The 22,985-nt window shown below is 35.2% G+C and overlaps 1 protein-coding gene across 4 annotated transcripts in view; it reads left to right on the forward strand.

Annotated features, from left to right (window-relative positions):
- The window catches only part of LOC130235370 (RNA-binding motif, single-stranded-interacting protein 1), a 185,659-nt gene that overhangs the window by 35,725 nt on the left and 126,949 nt on the right, over window positions 1-22,985 (forward strand). Inside the window, exon 1 of one of the 4 annotated variants that reach the window (XM_056465947.1) lies at window positions 7,884-8,232. The exons of the other annotated variants lie outside the window; for them this stretch is intronic. Within the exon in view, the coding sequence (XP_056321922.1) occupies window positions 8,179-8,232 (54 nt within the window). The 5' untranslated portion in view covers window positions 7,884-8,178. Of the gene's footprint in view, window positions 1-7,883; window positions 8,233-22,985 lie in introns of those variants that run through there. 4 annotated transcript variants of the gene reach the window in all.

Raw genomic sequence — 22,985 nt, forward strand, 5'->3', positions numbered from 1 at the left:
AGGTGACCATCAACCATTTTCTCAGAGGATGACAAATGAACAAACCATTGCTGCAGCTCAGATGCAAAATTATGGAGAAAAGTAAAAACCTCTGCAGTGTTTGGATGCGCTGTGTTTGTCTGAGGTAATTAGTCTGTTATTACTGAAATAGTATATTCCATACAAAGTGTGAAGCAGCTTGGTTAGTTCTACTTACATGAATCGCAGTGCACTCACGGCATTCGGAAAAGTTTAGATATTTTTTACCCAGGTGTGGCTAAAAAATCTGTGCATGTCACGTGTGCGCTGCTTGCACAACATGTGTGCGTCACCCCCATATGCGCGTCATGCGCCTCCATTGGAAATGACAAACTTACACCCTAAGCTTATTGGCATTGCTTCAAGGCGCACACTCAGCAGAAAGATTTTAATAAAACTATAGCGCTTCATACTGAAACTACACACCAAATCTTATTTTTGCGATATTGACAATGGTGTTCGGTCAATAAATATCGATACCGATTTTATCGCCCAGCCCTACTTTAAAATCTATTCTGAATGTAACTGGGAGCCAGTGTAAAGACCCGAGGACAGGTGTGATATGCTCAGATTTTCTGCTGGATGAGCTGCAACTATCTGACTGTCTTTTCAGGAAGGCCAGTCAGGAGGCCATTACAGTAATCCACCCTGCTGCTGATAAAAGCATGAACAAGTTTCTCTAAGTCCTCACTGGAAACAAATGATCTAATTCTTGCAATGATTTTGATATGATAGTATGCTGTTTTAGTTTCTGCTTTAAGGTAAGTGGTTGCTACTATTTATATGGGATGAATTTAAACAAACCATTTCGATTTAGTAATGTTCAACTTAATTGGTTTGTTTAAATTCAGCCCATATACATTGTTTTGCAACCAGTTGCCAGGCCTCGACAATAAGGACTGCCCGATGGCCCGGGACAGTACACAGGATCGTTAATGGCCTTATCGGGCCAGTGCTCCCTTGTCACTAAAGTTTAATTTGGCTGTGACTGTTTGTCAGTTGTGTGCAAATCGGGTGCTTTCACACCTAGACGTTTGCTTCGGGACCTGTCTTGTTTGCTCAGTTTGCAACTGTTTGTTTGGCATATGTGAATCCAGCAATCGCTCTTGGATCCGTGCCAAATCAATCGGTCTGAGGTCGCCTAAATCAGGTGGTCTCGGCTCGATTGAAACAAACTCTGGAGCAGATTGATTGCAGTCAGAAAGCAAAAGGATCCAATGAACTAACGAACCAGGCTATATCACAGTGTATTATTGTTATGTAATAGGCATAATAGCTAAATGAAGAGAGAAATATGAGTAGGGCGGGATGTCATTCCTATCGGCAAATGTGCGTTTCATGTCGGATATGAAAGTGAAAGCATGCTGCAATATTAGCCTAACGAGAGCTGTTTATTCGTTCAGAAAATTAAACACAATTACCATCTCATTATAAAGTTATTATATTTCTTATTAGGCCTGTTGTTTTGTTCATTTGTGCACTGACACCTCGAAAGAAAGATCAGCATTGATCTGCTTTATGATCTGACTGCAGTCTTACTTCATCTGTTATTTCTCTCTATAATTTCAGCCTATAATGCAGAATTCTAGCCAGTGTTATTTTTAAGAAATTGACTGATTCAGTAGATTGATTTGTACAAAACTTGACAACTGAAATGAAGCTGTATGAGAAAGTCTTACCTCTCTGATTTATATTTGGTGACGATGTCTGTGGGTGTCAAAATCAAAGTGCACATTTTCACATAATATATTAATATATATATATATATATATATATATATATATATATATATATATATATATATATATATATATATATATATATATATATATATATATATACTAAGCGAAAATGTGCACTTTAATGACACACACAGACATCGTCACCAAATATAAATTATTATTATTATTTATTTAATTTTTTTATTTAGTTACATCACAATTGAATTTTTTTAATTGTTAGTTGTATTTAAAGAAAAGCTATGCTAAATAAAAGTGTATGTATTACAATTATGTTTTGCTTTTGACACATTATTTAAAATATGTGGTTCAGAAATAGCTACTAAATTCTTCTTGATTTGGTGGGGCCAGTGAAAATTTTGGCAGGGCAAGTAAAAATCTGAACCACTGGCCCGATCGAGCCAGTAGAAAAAAATCCTTAACATTGAACCCTGCTTACCTTAAAAAATGTAAATCCACCCTGCTGAAAAATCCAGCTTAAACCAGCCTAGGCTGGTTGGCTGGTTTTAGCTGGTTGACCAGCCTGGCTTTAGAGGAGTTTTGGCCATTTCCAGGCTGGTTTCCAGCCATTTCCAGCCTGGTCTTAACTGATCAGGCTGGAAAATGACCAGCTAAATCCAGCTAAAACCAGCTTGACCAGCCTGGTTTAAGCTGGACATAACTGGTTTTGGCTAGGCTGGTCAAGCTGGTTTTAGCTGGTCATTTTCCAGCCTGGCCAGCTAAGTCCAGGCTGGAAATGACTGTAAACCAGCCTGGAAATGGCCAAAACTCCTCTAAAACCAGGCTGGTCGACCAGCTAAAACCGGCCAACCAGCCTAGGCTGGTTTAAGCTGATTTTTTTCAGTAGGGCAATGATGAAATCCAGTGTGATGATGTGTTTGCTTATACTGTACAGCTTTATATCGATAATTGAATATTTGATTTAATTATTGTTCAATTTGTGTGTGTGTGTGTGTGTGTGTGTGTGTGTGTGTGTGTGTGTGTGCGTGTGTGTGTGTGTGTGTGTGTGTGTGTACATTGTATTCCTTACGTTGAAGAGACCAAATGTCCAAAATAACCAAAAGAAGTGTAGCAGTACCAGTAACTTTTGTCCTTGCACTGAAAAAAAAAAAAGATTCATTGAATTTACTCACTTTTAAAACAGAGATATCAAACATAACTGATTAAAAATGACTAGATCTTGTGTTTCTTTCTCTGGCGTTTTAACTGGTTATTTTCAGACCTTCATAGTTTGATGAAAGATATTTCATGTGTAATTGAGCTGAATCTTTGATGTCCGTCTGCTTTGTTTCTCATATGATCTGTTGCTGTTATTGACGCACTGATGTGTTTGCTCTGTCCAGCAGATGTTTTTCTCTTTGATTTTGATTTTTTGATCACTGAAAGGAAAAAGCTTCAGGGTCCGAGGGCAAAGATCTCACTCCGTGCTCTCTGTGGGATTGTAAATGACCTATTTACATTCTAACTATCCCACGTAAACTGCTGTCTAAGCATGTTTGGGCATTGCTGGGGATTATTGATACCACAAGGTGTTTTCGGTGCTCCGAAGATCATTTATATTCAAAACAGCAGAATGAAATCGAAAACTGATGAGCTCAGGGGAAGTTATTTAAGAAGACAACAGGAAATGCAGTGTTTAGGCGTGAAGACGTGCTTTACATTCATCACAGGCTCAGAGATGGATGTGATGTGCTGCATGTGTGTGCGTGTGTAGAGAGAGTTACATTTTAATTTCTGTTTGTGAATAAATTGATGGATACACATCAAGTGTTTATGTTTCTCCATCACATTTGAAAGCACCAAGGTTAAAGGGATAGTCCACTCAGAAATTTGTATTAGATGTATATTTAATTGTATTATTATATATTGCATTAGCTATATAATGTCTAAGTGACTTACAACTTGATATCTGAGACATTATATTAATTTGGTCTATTGTAGAACTTGTTGCAGAAATATTTTGGGGTCAGTAAGATTTTTAACTACTCTTGGAAGAATCTGGAAGTAAATAGCGAGCAAATGTGAAATTTTGTGGGAACTATCCCTAAGATAGTTAAGTTGGTCGATTAATTTCCAGTGTGATGAGAAATCATGTATACTCTAGACCAGGGATGGGCAAACTCGATCCTGGAGGGCCGGTGTCCCTGCATAGTTTTGCACCAACCCTAATCAAACACACCTGCTTGTAGCTTTCTAGTGATCTTGAAGACACTAATTAGGGTGTTCAGGTGTGTTTGATTAGTGTTGGAGCAAAACTCTGCAGGGACACCGGCCCTCGAGGATCGAGTTTGCCCATGCCCGCTCTAGACACAAAAGAAGCAATAAGAAGCATAGGCATGGGCGTAGCTAGGCCTATTTTAGGGGAGCTGTTGTCCTCCTATATTTCTACTTAGCCCCCCTACTTTTGCGATTAGCTCATAAACTGTACATTAAATTACCGTCTTAGTTTTCTTTAAACTTGATATGAAAACATTGGCAGAATTCGCCTCCTTCCCGTCTTTTGTTTTTCATTTGATCAGTGAAGCACAGCTGTGCAGAGTGAGAGAACAAGGTGTGTGTTTATCAGTAGATTACGATAATACTTACCTATATACTTACCTTATAATTACCTATAACATCTGCATATTTGCAGTTCTTTACTATTCACCTTATTCTCAGCGTACGAGCGGGCGCAGCCATTTGAATCATTTTGGCTCGAAACTTCCGGTCTCATTCACTTCCATTCATTTTTAAACGTTAAAAACAGCTCGTTTTGCTGCTTGGTGTTGCAAACTGATATTTTCTTATTATATTATTCTACTTTGTCTGTTTTGTAATGCAAACACTTGTTTGTAGAGTAAATAGTTTGACCGTTTTTTGCCGTTTATTATTCCTAGTCATTTCTCCCATAGGCAACTGAGTCGGAATTTCTAAAACAATCGCAAAAACGCGCGCACTTCCGCATTGAAGAATAAGGTCAATAATTACACTTGTATCACTTGTACCCCAATGTCATGGAGGAGACATCGGGTTTCCCATCCACTGTTTCATCGATGCTCACCTAATAATCACAGCTGTTTCCTCGAAAAAGTAGCTCTTATTGAACATTTCACTATTTTAATTTCAAAATTAACTACCAATACAAACAGGTTTTGTGTTAGTGCATGTGGCATTAACTGTACCATACAGTCTTGCACAGAAAGGATTAAAAACAGTGACAGAATCACTTGGAAAATGTACTCATTTTAACTGTCAGAGTCACAGACAGAGATAGAAACATCATCATGTGTTGTCTTGCATTAAAAAAATCCTATTTATTATTGTGATTCAGATCGTGAAATAAGTGAATTAGCCTGTAGGTTTAAAATATATATATTTAAATTTGCCGTTTAATTAGAAAAGTGGCAGTTTTATTTATTTAATACATGGAAACAAAAAATGTACTTTAATATAGAAAGTGTTTTTTACTACGGTAAACAGGTGTGTTGAGCCTCATTCAGAACTCAACTGTGGGAAAAAAAAATCTCTGTTTTTGCAGTACAGTTTTTTTTACCATATTAAACATTTTAACTTTTATTAATTTCTTATTTCTTATAATTAATTTATTATATATATATATATGTATATATATATATATATGTGTGTGTGTATATATATATATATATATGTATGTGTGTGTGTATATATATATATATATATATATATATATATATATGTGTGTGTATATATATATGTGTGTGTATATATATATATATATATATGTGTGTGTATATATATATATGTGTGTGTATATATATATATATATATATATATATATATATATATATATATATATATATATATATATATATATATATATTAGGGGTGGGCGATATGACCTAAAATTAATATCACGGTATTTTTCATCTTTTGAACGGTGACGGTATAATATCATGGTAGTACTTTCAATAGCAAAATAATATACATCTCAAGGAAGAACGGACAAAAGAAAGTCTCACTTCTATCACTCTTTAAAAGTTTTGGTTTGGTTCATTGTAAATGCTCAGTCTCGTTATGAGCTGATCTTCATTTCTCTGTGTTGGTGGAATAAAGCAGGCGAGTCAGCCGCACCAATTTATGAGCAGACAGAGCAGGATTCTCACGATGACCACCAGCGCAATACCGCTCTTTGTTATGAGCTGTAGTTTCAGTGTAAACTTAGTAAAGGTGAGTTTCTTTGGCGATGATGTGTACAGTGTTAGATTTTATATTTAGCGGACATTTGCGCTGAACACGCGGTGAATGCAACGCATCGAGATTCAGGCACCTTCTCCGAAAACACTCGATTGATCTCAGCTGGCGGATCAACATTTACCTCATGTCATGATCGCTGTCATCTGCGCCATTATTATTATTATAACTTTAGGGGAGGTTTGCAAACCTGTGCACTTTTCACTCTTCAGCCGTTTGCATTTCCTGCAGTAACAAAAGCTAACTTATCTGACAGCGGGAAGCGTTGAGTGACTAACAGCTAATATGAACCAATACAGCAGCAGGGTAGAGCGATTCAGCAAGTTTTTAGAGAAAATCAAATCAGATTGCACTACAACCATTATATTCAGACACACAAATGCCCCCAAATATATTATGAGGGCGCATAGATTAAATTTCGGGCGCTCATGCGACCAAAATGGTTGCAATTTAGAGCCCTGTAGTATAAGGACGTATTCAGACCACAACTGAACGTTTGAAGAAAATTGAATGCCTTATTATTTAGAATGAGCTATTATTGATGTAAATGCAGCCGTTCAAGGCGCATAATTGATTTATTACGGTATTGGCGGTATTAGAAAATCCATGTCGTGGCGCAATGTCACACCGGTGATGACTATGACACCGGTGTACCGCCCACCCCTAATATATATATATATATATATATATATATATATATATATATATATATATATATATATATATATATATATATGTATGTATATTTGATTAAAAAAAAAAAATAAATAATTTTTACCTCAGGAGCTGAGCCCCCTAAATTGAAAATCCTAAAATCGCCCTTACAAATAAATAAAAATAATATATACTTATGCAGTATATTTAAAAATGAAAATTTACCCACAGTTTTATTACATTAAATTTAATTTGTTATATATTAAAATAAAAATAAGAAATTTGTTTCTTTTTTATTAAATGTAGTTTAGTATAATAACATTACTCTAAAGTCAATTAAAAATATATTGTAATGTCGGCACCAAAGGTGTAGTGGTTAGTTTGTCGACACATGCACTCTGGTGCTCATGGTGGCTTGAGTTCGATTCCAACTTGCGGTCCAATGCTGATCCTTCCCCTCTCTCTGCTCCCCATGCTTTCCTGTCAAGCTTTCTACTGTCCTATCAAATAAAGGTGAAAAACCCAGAAAATATATATATATTGTAATTTAATTCAGTTTAATATTGTTCACATTTAATGTCTATTAGTTTTATATCATTTAATATAAATATTTGTAATTAAAAAAAGGTTTTGGGAAACTTGTGTTTATTTGTTCTAAAAATAATTGCAAAAAATAATTGCAAAAAAAAGTTTAATGATGCTAAAAGTGTTACAATTGATGCAAAAAAAAATCTTCCCTCTCTTTAAGGGGTTAACTGTGACCTGAACATGTTTTGGTGAGATTTACTCCTACTACACCCGTAGAGGAGAGAGTCAGTTTACTGTAGGTCTTCCTGTTGTTAGATAACAGCCACAGATGCCCCTTATTTAGCACATATCTATGTCACTGGCATTGATTTGCACCCCATTTACACACAGTTTTATCTTCTCACTTTAAACACATTTTTAAATCACACCATATAGCACATATGAAATCGTAAAACCACAAAAACCTGATGGCCTCACTCAGGAATGTGAAGTATTCGAGTCAAAGGAAACCAACAGCAGTCAACGGGGGGGGTTGGCGAAACGTCAAAACCAATTATTCAAAAACTGCAGTGTTTTATACAGCACATAACGCGTGTAAATCCACGCGTGTCTGCGTAACATGCATTATTCATTATCACTTGAGCATAGAGTCGGTTAGTGTTTAAGTGTTGTTTATGTGCGCTCCCGCCCCCCTCTGAAAAGAGCGCAGTGGTTTCTTCCATAGTGGGAGGAGTAGTTTTGTGGAGAAGTCACCGCAGATCAATGAACTGAGCGGAACAGACGGGCTGAGCAAGCCGACTATATCCACGGGATTTATGCTGCTTTCCTTTATTATTATTACATTATTATTTCTCGCTACTGTTCTGTCTAAAACACACCTCAAAGAGACTATTAATGACAGCCTTGCTCCGTCTCTGTGGTTTGTAGAGCCACACATACAACTTTGTCCTCCTGGAACACAAGATAACACACGACAGAAACATTTACCACAAAATAATACACTCGTGTGTGGATTTTTCCATCGTTCAGGATGATTTTCGCCAATTCTGGACACACCTTGAGGACGTCGCATAACCGTAAACAGGTAAAGAAATACGTATTTTGTTTCTAATTGTGGCCTTTAAAGTGTTTAGCTGCGCTGAGGTGTTTGTTTTGCACTTTTACTAATACTAAACATGTAAATTCTAATATAATAATGATATCTAGAATAAACGACAGGACTTGTGAATACTGATGAACGACTAAAAAGCAGCACTTTTAGTCCATGAAACTAATCCATGAAGAATAGCTGTCATTTCGTCCTCTTCCAATCAAACGCTCTCCTCCGATGGGTGTGCGTTTTGTTATTGTGTTAGCGTTTAATTTCATTGTGTTTCAGCACCGACTCTCATTCACAATTTTATCACACCTTTCCCCCCCACCCTCCTATGCCCCTCCCAATCAAACCCGTCCCACGAGTTTAAAAATAGGCCTGTATTTGATCAAGTTTTTACGTGTCTCATGCACGTCACTGCATTTTGGGAATATACATTCACTGCTGTGCCTGCATGTCTGCGCTGATGGAGTGTTGGGTTTCAGTGGTTAATCTACTTTACCAGCAGGCAGTGATGGTCAAAAGTCACTGTGCTGAATTAATGCACCCTCAGTCTAATTAAAGCCTTCTCTAATCTCAGAACATGCATGTTTATTTTTGTTTACATGCATTACCTTTGCCCTTGATTGAGATAAGTTGGTTTTATAATTGTGCTTTTATTCAGTGACAACTTAATTGTGACATCCTTATATTGTTTACCATGCTACTTTAAATATTCAGTCTGACATCTCATGTATGAATGACTTTAAAACAACATTACCACTATTTAATTGACTGCGAACAATGTACTTTGATAGTCATTGGCTGATATTATGATTTCCCTATTTGGAAATGGCAAAGAATACATTTCTCAAACTGTATTATTAAGGAAAAAAAGGCTAAAAATAAGAATAGAAAATAAATTTGACCTCCATATGTCTTTTATATTGAGGTAAAGTTGGTTTTATATTCGCACATTCATTCAGTGACAACTTGTGAGACAGTCCTTATATAGTTAACCGAACTACTTTGGATATTCGGTCTAAAATCTTATCTATGAATGACTTCAAAAGAACATTAGCACTTTTTAATTGACTGCGAACAATACTGTACTTTGATAGTCATTGGCTGATAATATGATTTCCCTATTTAGAAATAGCAAAGAATACTTTTCTCAAAGTTTATTATTAAGTAAAAAAGTCTATAAACGTAAGAAAATAAAGTAAATTTTACCTCTATCGGTCTTTGATATTGAGGTAAAGTTGGCTTTATATTCGCACATTCTTTCAGTGACAACTTGTGAGACGGTCCTTATATAGTTTACCATGCTACACTGAAAAAAGTGTTGCATGCAAAACTTGCAAACAATTTATTTGTGTTGAATTTAAACAAATTAAATTGAGCTATGTTCAACTTAATTTGTTTGTTTAAATTCAGCCCAAACAAATTGTTTACAACCACTTAACTTAAAAAAATTGAGTAAATCCAAGGAATCATCTTTGAATAATTTTTTTCAGTGTACTTTGGATATTCGGTCTAAAATCTTATGTATGAATGACTTCAAAACAACATTAGCACTATTTAATTAACTGCGAACAATGTTGTACTTTGATAGTCATTGGCTGATAGTATGATTACCCTATTTAGAAATGGCAAAGAATACTTTTCTCAAACTATATTATTAAGGAGAAATACGAATGTGCGAATATAAAACCAACTTTACCTCAATATTAAAGCCTCCTCTAATCTCTAGCATGCATGTTTATTTTTAATTTTTTTACATGGCTTGCCTGTCTTGAATGTGCACTATGATGATTAATTGTACGTACAAAATGTTTAAAAGTCTGTAATTTCATTTTACACTCTTGTTTATTTTGTCGTGTCGCAATTTAATGCATTGTTTATGGTAATGTTTTTTTCATCATTTACATGAGCATAATATTACACACCATTATGGTGCTGCAGACAGAAACATGAATAACAGCATCATGGGAAAGGTGCAATCTTGAAAGTGCAATGTCCACATTTTGCACTTTATTTAATGCATGTAATTTTTTTCAGTTTTTTCTTTTAATGTTGCACCTGTAATCATTAGTTTTTGAAAAGGGTTTTTCATTTTATTAATATTTATTATTTATTTCTACATTTTTAACCAAATAATTGCCCTGAATTTCAAAATTAAGTGAGAAATATGATCTCATTACAGGTATATAAAATATAATAAACGTGTATATATATATATAAATTATTGAATTTGCAGAAATATAATTATATATATCGTTATGAGGAAATTAGATGACTTTTATCGCGATTTTTGTCATTCAAGCACTACTTGAATGTGGTGTCTAAGTCATGCTTAATCTTTAGTTTTAGATTGTGCATGTAGAAGATATTAGATTGATCTATTCATTGGTTGTTGAGGATGTGTTTAGCAAATTCTGGTTTAGACTTTGATGTGATGAGAAGCCTTTGGACCAAAAGTATTCACCCAATGGATGCTGAGACTGATTTTTGGTCACACGTAGAGTATGTTACAATTACAGTATGAACAGGTGGAAATTTTATTAGAAATTAATTAGTCAAATTTTTAGGTTTAAAGGATTTTTATGTGTCCTTTTCAGCTTTATTTTCATAAACGATTAAGAAAGATAATGTAAAGAAAATTACATTTAATGATTAGAATGTACAAGATTGAAACATTAAACAGTTGTTTAAGAATGATGTTTAATAATTCCTGCCAAGGATGTTGCATATTTGTCTTTAACTGTGGCCCTCATTGTTATACATTTTTTTAATGTGTGGTTTTAAAAATCTTTGGGATGGAAAAAGTAATACTTTAGTCTTATTTTTAGACTTTGCATTTAAAGAAAATGACACATTTTTATAAGGGGAACATATGCAATACATACAAGATAGAAATGTAAAATTATATTCATTCATTTTTGACGGATGAAGAATTCTGGCATAGTGAGAATGTTACATAATCGTAAAAAGATCTTGTTTGACTTTAATTGCAGTCTTTAAAGTGCTGTTTTAAAATCTTTCAGCCTTAGTTTTTAGATTTTGCATAAAGAAAATTGCACATTTTCATGTTGAGAATATGCGAGGCAGAAGCATTAGATGCAAATATATTCATCCATGGGTTGTTGAAGATGGCTTTTGCAAATTCTGGCCACACACATGAGAAACCGATATGAATATGCGGAGACCACAATTGAAGACCTGCAAAGCAACTTGTTCCAGTCAGATTTCAGTTTTATTTTCAGACTTTGCATTAAGAAAAAGACAAAGGAGAACATGCAAGAGAGAAACATCTTATGCAAATACTCTGAATTTGTCTAATTCTTGCTATGATGGATAAGTGGATAGGAAGGATAATGAATAATTGTAAGTTGTTTAAAATCATTCATCATTCAGTTTTAAAGTGTTAATATGCTGTGCAGCATAAATGAGTTCACCCCTCACAGATCTCTCTTTAAAATAATATTTTTTTTATAGGATGCTTTATTATGTTATATTTGTGCATATGCATTAGATTAGTCTGCACCAATGATCTCATGGCCGTGACGTAGCTTCAAAAAAAAAAATCTAACCGGAGGGTCGAATTTGCTCGAAATAATGCAAAAACGAATTAACTAATTTTCACTTTTTAGTGAAATAAATGTGTCCTAATAGTGTTTTTAGGAACGTGGGACACGTATATGACTGTCAACATCTCAAAAAATGTGTTTTGGTCTTTCGTGACCCTTTAATGTCACGTGTTTTTTTTATTTCTTGTGATTCTGACGTCAGGTCTTCACTTCCAATCTTCACTTGCTTTGATGATTTAGAAAGAAAGGTTTTGAGGTTACCGCCTTGCAGAAAAGCGTGTTTGGGTGTTGGCGGCTTTTTTTTTTTTTTTAACAACTTCAGTGCTTGTTGCTTCACTCAGTGAGCCATAATTACGCTAACGCAAGTTCTGAGATCAGTCTCTCAGTCAACAACAGTAAGCATTGGTAAAGAAGATGTTAACTGTGATAAATAACAGAGAATTCTGGTTGTTGGACGGCATGGTGGCTCAGTGGTTAGCACTGTGGCCTCACAGCAAGAAGGTTGCTGCTTCGAGTCCTTCCTGGACCAATTGGTGTTTCTGCAAGGAGTTTGCAAGTTCTCTCCGTGGTGGCGTGGGTTTCCTCCGGCTGCTCCGGTTCCCCCCCAGTCCAAACACATGCGCTATAGGAGAATTGCATAAACTAAATTGGCCGTAGTGTATGAGCTTGTATGAGTATTTCCCAATACTGGGTTGCGGCTGGCATGCTTAAAACATATGCTGGAATACTGTGGCGACCTCTGAAATATAGACTAAGCCATATAGACTGGTTGTCCAAATTAAAACGTTGAGATTAGTTGACTCCATAAAAGTAAATTGTGTTCCAGACTAGTTTAATTCACCAGGTAATTCAAATGTGATTATTAAAAGTGATTTAATATCATTGATTCAAAGTGAATTTTGCTCTTGGGCTGCACAATATTGGGAAAATATGCGATATTAATGTTGTATATGATATTTCTTATGATATAACTAACTTGTAAAATGCTATTTTATTAGAAATTTAAACAAAACATGTATTTATGTAATGATCATACTAAAATAAACAAGTAATAATATTTTCCTGGCTAATAAAATCTAAAAAAAAAAAAATGTCATGGTCCAAACATTTAGACATTAAACACCATGAATGGCTGAAAGGTAACCTCAGTGGAAATTCAGATTTTTTTTTAATGACTGTTGTCGCTTTTCTTTCTTGTTTCCTAGCATTAGTGTTTTTCAGCTACTTATTTTCAGTATTTATTTATTTTTTACCTAACAGCACCTACTGGAGATGGTAAAGGCCCCGTCTGATTGGTTAGATTCAGATAAACAACCTATGCATGCAGCACACAAATATGATTTAATTTATTCCAGCAATATGGACATTACATGTACTATTATCACGATGATGATAATTTTTCGATAAGTTAAAATATCACTGTTCAAATGACTAAAAGTGTTATAATTACATTTTAAAAGTTGCCGAGATTTATTTTTTGAGTGCAGGCTACTCTGAGGTCGGTGCAAACGTGTCTGTTGACCTTGTCATATCAGTGCATCGTGATGATGAGATTAGATAGTGTTTCTGTTTTCTTGATGATCCGCGTGCCGCTTTCAGTACATCTCAAAATGCTGAAGTATGATTTACCAGCAGCACACTAAGAGATCGACCTCTTGATAAAAGAAGAAGGGCCTTGCAAGTCACTCAAAAGGATTACGCGCATATATTCTAGAGCTGTTAAAGGACTCCTCGTAATTAATTGCATTCAAAATAAAAGTTTGTTTACTTGTGTGTTATGCCTTCATAATATATCATCACAATGTTCGCATATCTGCAATAGTCACATCTCAAGATATGCATTGTTGAATCTGAGTTATAGTTGACCAGAAGATACAGAATTGAATTTAATTATAGTATTTGTATGAAATTAATATGATTTATGCACAAAAACAGTTTTTTGTACTTTATTGTATTTATTTTTATTTTTATTTTATAGTAAATTGAAACAGTGTCATGCACTCAAGTTTTTGTCTTGTTTGTAGTCCAAATATCTATATTTCATAGCAAGAACAACATTATTTTGCTTAACCCACTGGCAGATAATTTTGCTTGTTTGAAGGAAAAACTTACCATTTTCTTCATTATTTCTTCTGAAGTTGAAAACAAAACAATATTTTTAACTTTATCTAAGAATTTTTAAATATTTGGACTAGAAACAAGACAAAGCAAAACAAGAAAAGCATTTTTTGCCTTGTGATTCAATTTCTATACCTAAACACTGTTAGACTCCCTTGAAATAAAATATTGCAATATCAGACTTTTCCATTATCATGCAGCCCTAATGTGTGTGTATTGACGGGGTATCTAGTATATTTAGATAGAATTTGCATTTGCATGTATACATTTTATATATATATGGTGTTAGGTGGCGCAGTGGGTAGCACGATCACCTCACAGCAAGAAGGTTGACATCGGTTGGCATTTCTGTGTGGAGTTTGGATGTTCTCCCCGTGTTGGCGTGGGTTTCCTCCGGGTGCTCCGGTTTCCCCCACAGTCCAAAAAACATGCGCTATAGAGAAATTGAATAAGCAAAATTGGCCCTCGTTTATGTGTCTGAACGCAGGAGTGTTTGGGTGTCTCCCAGGGCATCCACGGCATAAAACATATGATTGATAAGTTTACTGTGCCGACCCCTGATTAATAAAGGGACTAAGCCAAAAAGAAAATGAATGATTATATATATATATATATATATATATATATATATATATATATATATATATATATATGAGAGAGAGAGAGAGAGAGAGAAATATATATAGAGATATATGTGTGTATAGATAGATAGATAGATAGATAGATAGATAGATAGATATATTCATTCATTCATTCATTCAATTTGTTTTTGGCTTAGTCCCTTTATTAATCAGGGGTCGTATGTGTAATTCATAACCGCGTTAGAGTTCGGGTGTTCTTGGACAGATTGCTTTGGCACGGATCAGAGGGTGATTTGTGGGTTTCATTTATACCCAAACCAACCAAGCTAAAGGCTGATTTATACTTCTGCGTCTAGCTTTGCAACCTTCGCGCGGTCGCATAGCCCTCGCCGTGGCTGACGCCGATGACCTCAAAAAATGTAACAACATTTACAAACAGTCTTAAAGGTGCAAACGTGCCAGGTTCCCAAACAACGTCTTGGTGTGAAAGCACCCTAAGTCCTGGTTTATGCGCAACGCGTCCGTTAGCTTGATTGAGTGTCCGCAAAGAATGTGACGTCATCGCGGTTTACTTTGTTTACGTGTGACAATTTCGGCTGGTGGAGCGCACAGCTTTTTTTTGTAACTTTGTTAGCGGCTCTACATCAGAACATGAACGATTTGAAGCCGAGTCTGGCTGAGCTACAATAATTTACACGTGCAACACCTTTAGAAACCCAAAACAACTGCTTTCTTCTGAAGCGTTTGAGGAAAATCAATGCATGTATTTTGTGTACAGGTTGTCCAATGCTTTTCCAGTAAGTTATTTTTTATTTTTATTGTATAAAGGTTTCTTGCATTATACAGTTAGCTTGGATGTATAAAACGTAGCCAAAGTTACTCATTTAAACAACTGTATTAAAAGCAAACACTTTCGTAAGTGTCCAAAACCTATTCATTTGATATATAGAGTCGCCCCCTGTTGTTAGAAATGATAATGCAACGGTGAGTGCGTCAAGTAAAAAAGCCTTCACAGTTCTCAGCTGTGCACGGACAGTCAGAGGAGACTCGCGCTGCGGACCCAGAGCAAAGCATGAATCAGCCTTAAGAGATTGACCTCTTGATAAAAGAAGAAAGGCCTTGCTAGTCACTCAAGAGGATTATGCATATATTCATAGCCCCCGTTTATGTTTAGCAGGCGAGCGGGATGTTTCGCAGGCTCAGGGCGGTTACTGGAAGTTCAGCGTATTTCCAGCACGGATATGATGGGCTGACTGGGTCTGTGCTGGTCTGATAAGAAGCCAGTCTCTCTCCGCAGAGCTGAATAGTCAAACAGATGCGAGATACAAACAGGCTTTGAGTTCCTAAGAAAAGGCCGTTCCACTCTGGGAGTGTGTGGGTTTCAGTCAGGCCAGGGGAAACACTGGCTTGGCGTCCTCAAAGATGCTCTTTGTGCACATTTGTAGGCCCTGTTTGTGCCTCATTTCCTGTTTGCACGGCCGTTTCTCCAATGCAAGGGTTAGATGAGTGGCCTTGTTTTGTTTTTGAGGTCTGTCCCCAAGTCACAGCAAGGAAAACCAACTGTTTTCTTGGAAAGTGCACACTGAAAAAAAAATATTCATTGGGTTTACTCTTTTTATTTTAAGGTAAGTGGTTACAAACAATTTATATGGACTGAATTTAAACAAACACATTCAATTTAGTTCAACTTTGTGTTTAAATTCAGCCCATATAAATTAAAATAAAATACTGTAAATCCAGTGAATCCATGTTTATTTGATTGAAATAAATAGAAATGTCTCACTGTCTGACGTAGAGTTGAAGTCAAAGTTATTCCCCTTCTTTTGAACTTTAATTATTTAAACAATTTCCCAAGTGCTATTTAACACGTAGATGAATGCATTTTTAAATGTAAATGTACGCATTTTCTTGATATCTTTATTGATTTTTATTTATTTATTTAGCAGGGACAGTGTACATTAATTATCATTGCTGCAACTGCACCAAAATTATTTTTTATCAGTTGCCCCTTGACAGAGGTTAAAATTGTCACCCTAAAAACAATACAAAAATGATACACTCTATCAAGCATAATTAAGAAGCACTAAAATAGACATAGTGAAGTAGATCATTCATTCATTAATTTTATTTTCAGCTTAGTCCCTTTATTAATCTGGTGTCGCCACAGCGGAATGAACCGCCAACTTATCCAGCATATGTTTTACACAGCGGATACCCTTCAAGCCGCAACCCATCACTGGGAAAGCTCCATACACACTCATACACACACATACACTACGGCCAATTTGCTTACCCAATTCACCAATAGCTTATCTCTTTCTACTTGTGGGGGAAACCGGAGGAGAAAACACGGGGAGAAACTCCACACAGAAATGCCAACAGCCGAGACTTGAACCAGTGACCTTCTTGCTGTGAGGCGATTGTGCTACCCACTGCACCACCGTGACGCCACTGTTAATTAGATCTAAATAAATAAAATGTATATTAACAAAATAAACTAAAAACACCAATATTTTGTTATAGAGATAAAACATATTTAAATGTCTAATCATTACCATGGCAGGCACGAGTGGTAACATGATAGGTAGGTACAAGCTAGTAATAATAATAATAATAATAGTAGTAGTAGTAATAATAATAATAATAACCAAATTTTTAAATGTTTTTTGAACAGATTGTAAGAGGTTATTTCTCTGATGCTCCCTGAGACAAAGTTCCACTATTGATGACCCACACAGAATCTGCTATATGGCAAAGCAATACAAGCAAATTACAAGTTCACATTTGGATTTCATATAAACAAAATATGCTATCTAAGAAACATGCATTTCAAAATATTGCAAAAAAGGGTGTTTATATATTTATATTTTTTTATCAACTATTGGGATTACAAATATGTTCATAAATGTTCAGATATGTTAGCTAGAGTTTTATATGTGTTCATAAAGGGCTATATATAAACATATGACATTCATTTATTCATTTTCTTTTCGGCTTAGTCCCTTTATTAATCCGTGGTCGCCACAGCGGAATGAACTGCCAACTTATCCAGCACATGTTTTTGTCCAGCAAATGCCCTTCCAGCCGCAACCCATCTCTGGGAAAGAACATATGACATATGACATATGTATATGATATATATATATATATATATATATATATATATATATATATATATATATATATATATATATATATATATATATATATATATGTATATATGTATGTATGTATGTATGTATGTATGTATGTGTATATATATATATATATATATATATATAGATATATATGTATATGTGTGTATATATATGTATATATTTGTGTATATATATGTCATTATATCTAATTTATTTGAACATATGTTAGCTAGAGTTTTATATGTGTTCATAAAGGGCTATATATGAACATATGACATATGTATGTTATTATATCTGATTTATTTGAACATATATGCATGGTTTCCGCTACATTCATTCTTCCATGGCGGGGCAACACACTAAAATTCATATTATATTAAAATATAAGTGAATTATAACAGTGCGAACCTTTCTTTAATTGTAGTAGTGCTGTGCGTTATTTGTTTACAGCCTGACTGACTGACAGGACTGCGTGATGTGAGAGGCCAGCAAACTTGACGCAGCTTTCAGTTATGATGAACACCAATTTCATAACTATAGTTTATTTATAGATAAAGGTCTGTGGTTCTGCATACAATGACCATCTTGCTGGAGTTTATGGTCATTTCACGTTTCTTCAGGATGCATCAATGCCGCTCTGCAGGTCTATTGGAAACATTCATAAATATTCCTAGCAAATCTAATAAAAATTGGAGACATACTTCTTACATAAACACAGTAAGTCGCACTTCAGCTGTGTTTATTTGAGAGCGCACAAGAAAATTGAGCAGCGTATATTTGAGGGCGTGCAAGAAGTTTTATGTGATCTCGACTTAATATTGCGCTCACGACATTTGTCATTGAAATAACACCATAGGTAGTTGGAAGATCTGTGTAAAAGGCCTGCCACCATAGCTGGAAAAAATCCGAGAGGAAGCACTGTTTATGTACATATTTGTAATGCCAATGGTAGGAAAGAAAAAAAAAACTGTATGTTGCATATATGACATCTTATATATGTAAAATAGCAGATATGAACTTGTCTGTCATGTACAGTATGTAATTTGCATGTATGATATATCTATATTAGGACAGTACATATTTAGTTATTTTGCAGGATGCTTGTATTCAGCTTGAAGTGCAATATAAAGGCTTAACTATGGTAATTAGGTTAACTAGGCAAGTTAGGTTAAATGGCAAGTTATTGGTTTGTTCTGTGTAATCTCTCTTTTTTTATTAAATCAATATACACTCACCGGCCACTTTATTAGGTACACCTTATTAGTACGGGGTTGGACCCCCTTTTGCCTTAAAAACTGCTTTAATCCTTCGTGGTATAGATTTAACAAGATACTGGAAGTATTCCTCAGAGATTTTGGCCCACATTGACATGATAGCATCACGCAGGGGAGCGAATGTCACATTCCACCACTTTCCAAAGGTGCTCTAGTGGATTATTGTAACGAGTGGTTATTTGAGTTACTGTTGCATTTTTTTATCAGCTGGATCCAGTCTGGCCAATCTCCTCTGACCCTTGGCATCAACAAGGCATTTGCGCCCACAGAACTGTCGCTCACTGGATATTTTCTCTTTTTGGGACCATTCTCTGTAAACCCTAGAGATGGTTGTGAAAATTCCAGTAGATCAGCAGTTTCTGAAATACTCAGACCAGCCCGTCTTACACCAACAACCATGCCATGTACCAAAAGCATTTAAATCACCTTTCTTCTCCATTCTGATGCTTGGTTTGAACTGCGTGCCTAAATGCATTGAGTTGATGCCATGTGTTTGGCTGATGAGAAATTCGCGTTTGGTGTACCTAATAAAGTGGCCGGTTAGTGTATGTTACTTAATTAAGCGGGCTAATAATATTGACCTTAAAATTGGTTTTAAAAAAGTAAAACTGCTTTCATTCCGTCCAAACTAAAAGAAGTAAGACTTTAAAAAATATATATAATAGAAATATTGTGAAAATTGCTCTTTGATACAAATTTCACAGGAGTGCTAATAATTTTGGCTTCAACTGTGTTTTGAGATGCATTTTTTTTTTGCTTGTACAGCAATTTCGGATGTCAAAACGTGACGCTGTTCAACTATTCATCCTGTGAGCGTTTAAAGAGATTAGCACGCTTCAAGGACTTCCCGCTTGACCGGCAACGTGACTAACTGTGCCGTTTTCCGGTGTATCCTCTCAGAACACTTGACTAATAGCATAAAGTCCTTGTGCATTACAGGATGACGAGTTTATTTTCATCTAAAATAGAAACCAGGGGCGTTTTCTCTGAGGCCAGAGAGGAAAGGCCTTCTCAGAAAACAACTGCAAACAAAAAATGCATGAGAAAGCGTTATGTAATATCCTAGGAAATAACAGTTTTCAGTGAATAAAGTGTCCCTTTTGCCATACTTTAGCTCATTATATTCTCATTAAGCTCCAAAAACATGGCAAGAATGGAGAAATACAGGCTTTTTACTGCATTACAGTAGTTAATTTTGTTGAAGCAATGCAGGAAATGCTTAAAACTGTGAAGAAACTCGATTAGCTTTGAAATGGGGAATAGAAAGACCGTGCAAGTGTTACTCTGAGATGCACAGATCTTCTACTTTGGCTTTGTTTGGAATTATTTTCTTTGAAAAACAAAACAATATCGCAACAAATTTTATCCTTTGGCATACAACCCTTCGAGGTAAACTTTTCAAAGGGGTCGTTATATGCTAATATTAAGTACAAATAACACTTAAAAACCAACTATAATCAGTACACACCTCATTATATTAACACATTAATGTTTATATTTACCTAGCACTTATGAATATACTGGCTTGCTTGGTTAGGGACTTGTGGAGCTGCGCATCGATGGACTTGCTCTTCAGTGTTTGGACTTTCAGCAGGGAATATTAAACCACACTGAACTGAACTAAACTGAACTTCAACTCTGAAAACTGGACTGACACAGTTTTGATTTACTAGAATGTCTATGTTAAGCTGCTTTGACATAATCTACATTGTAAAAGCGCTATAGAAATAAAGATGAATTAAATATAAACATGAGGTTGCAAAGAGAGAAAACAAAGCATTTTTAGACATATAAAATAAGATTGTACTTTGTGTCTAAAATGTAGTCAAATCAGTGTAAACGTTTTGTTTGTTAAACTGCACACTGTGAAAAATGAGTTGTTGACTTTAATCAGAGACTAGAATACACAAGACGTGTCACTCGTATAGTTTTGAATGAGGAAAAGTGTAATCATCAAAATAGCGAATGAAGCTCCGCCTACCAGAACAGGAGCTAATCATCGGTCGATATAGACTGACGTTTCTCTGAGGGACCAGACATGTGCTTTTACGATCGTTTATGTGATCAACAAACACACTGGAATCTCAGCTAATACTTGCTTCGTAGACATAAGAAATATATCCACATAAAGCTTGAAATCTGTACCTTTAAATGAAGCAACTGCACTTGAAAACAAAGATTTTTTGGTTTTGTAATCTGTATGAAACAAACGTAAGGTACAGTCAGTATCTTCACCCACATCAACACCCACAAACTTGTAAACAGAGAGTCGCTGTCATTTCTGGAGGAGATTTGCCATCGTGACCAATTGTGAATTACTTCAGAACACAGTTCAATCTGATGAAGCATTATCCAGAGGATGATCATGTGTAGAACGCCCATAAATAAGGTTGGTGTCGTGATCTCGTTCATTTCGAGTGCACATGCGCATTAGCTCGGGCAACCTGAAAATATGCCAATTTAGTTTAATTCAAATGTTTAGAAACGAAACTTCAAGACGGTTGTTGCTTAATTTTATTGGTGATTCCAAATATGTAATGTAATCGGAAGCTTGGCAAACAGTTTTGGAGATTTTGATGTTTCCCCATTCAGACAGAATGCTCGAGCATACCGCACGGGAGGCGTTTCAAAGACAGCTGCCAAATTTAATAACTCGTCTTAAAGGGACTTTGCTTTACTTAAAATTAGTGAGTAAACCCTTTGCCTTAATTTCTTTTTGAGTTAATGCTAACTATGTAAGTAATTCTAAAAATTTAGTTAAATCAACTTAACACTTCCAAGTTACAATGGGTTGACTCACTTTTTTAATAAAGGCAACTTGTTGATTTTAAGGCAATGGGTTTACTTAAAAGTAAAGTAATTCACTTTTTACAGTTCACTCTCAAAACAAACTGGGTTGTTGTAACCCACCGTTGGGTTAATTATGGACAAAACCCAACCTTTGGGTTTAAAAATGTAGTACATTTGATTGAATGTTATGCTTGTCACAATAATTAATATATCGACTTAACGTGCCATATTTGTCCATGACCTCAATCATTTTTGGTTGCGACATATATTTACAAATTCACAAATAACGTTAAAGCCATTTTACATTGACATTTTACCTCACTGATGTTAAAGTTAATTGGACATTTACTTTAAAGTATATTTAATAGAATACACAATAGGCCATTTACATCTTTTTTTTAAATAATTATTTTTAGGGGTTTTTCACCTTTAATTTGGATAGGTTAGTGGAGGTTACAGACAGGAAATTATTAGGAGCAGAGAGAGGGGAAGGGTCAGCAAAAGACCTCGAGCCAGGAATCGAACTTGGGTCGCCGCGAGTACCATGGTGCTATATGTCGGCGCACTTAACCACAAGGCCATTGGCGCCGACCATTTACATCATTTTTGACATCAACAATCTAAATAACCTTAAAAATGAAAAGCTTTAGTCCCTTGAAATAATTTATGGCTATTTGCATAAACGCTGTTGTATAATCATTATATAATCAGTAGCATAAAATGATCGCAAAACAATAATATTGCTCACCGCAACAATTTCTGGGACTATACATCTCAACAAAAATTCTTTATCAAGACAGTCCTATTGAACGCCTGGTTTTGTCCATGTTTGACTCGATATTGGGTAATAATGACATCCTACTTTATTTTAGAGTGTGGCACACAATCAGTATCACATTTGGGATCATGTTAATGCACTTATGTTTTGTATTTTGGACTCAAGACTTTCTATTTTCTTTCTTGTTTCATTATTTTGCATAGTGTAATTGTAGTGAAATGACAATTGCAAGGCAGTGAATCAATATTACACACTCCTACTTTGAAATAGCTTAATTAAACTTTTAAAATATCACATTATTGCTTGCTTGTTGGCTGTATGAACATTAAACCATGCTTCTAATTTAGACTAAAACCGCACAAATAAACTCTAATTTGCTCCCTGTTAAATGTTCAGTACCAGTAATCATTACCCGGCAGATTTACCTTTGCTGATGACCTTTAATAATCCGCTAGCTCTTTTTTTTTTTTAATCTCAAGCTTGTCTTATTTATCCAG

The sequence above is a fragment of the Danio aesculapii genome, chromosome 9 (genome assembly GCF_903798145.1).
Source record: "Danio aesculapii chromosome 9, fDanAes4.1, whole genome shotgun sequence".
Classification (NCBI taxonomy): domain Eukaryota; kingdom Metazoa; phylum Chordata; class Actinopteri; order Cypriniformes; family Danionidae; genus Danio; species Danio aesculapii.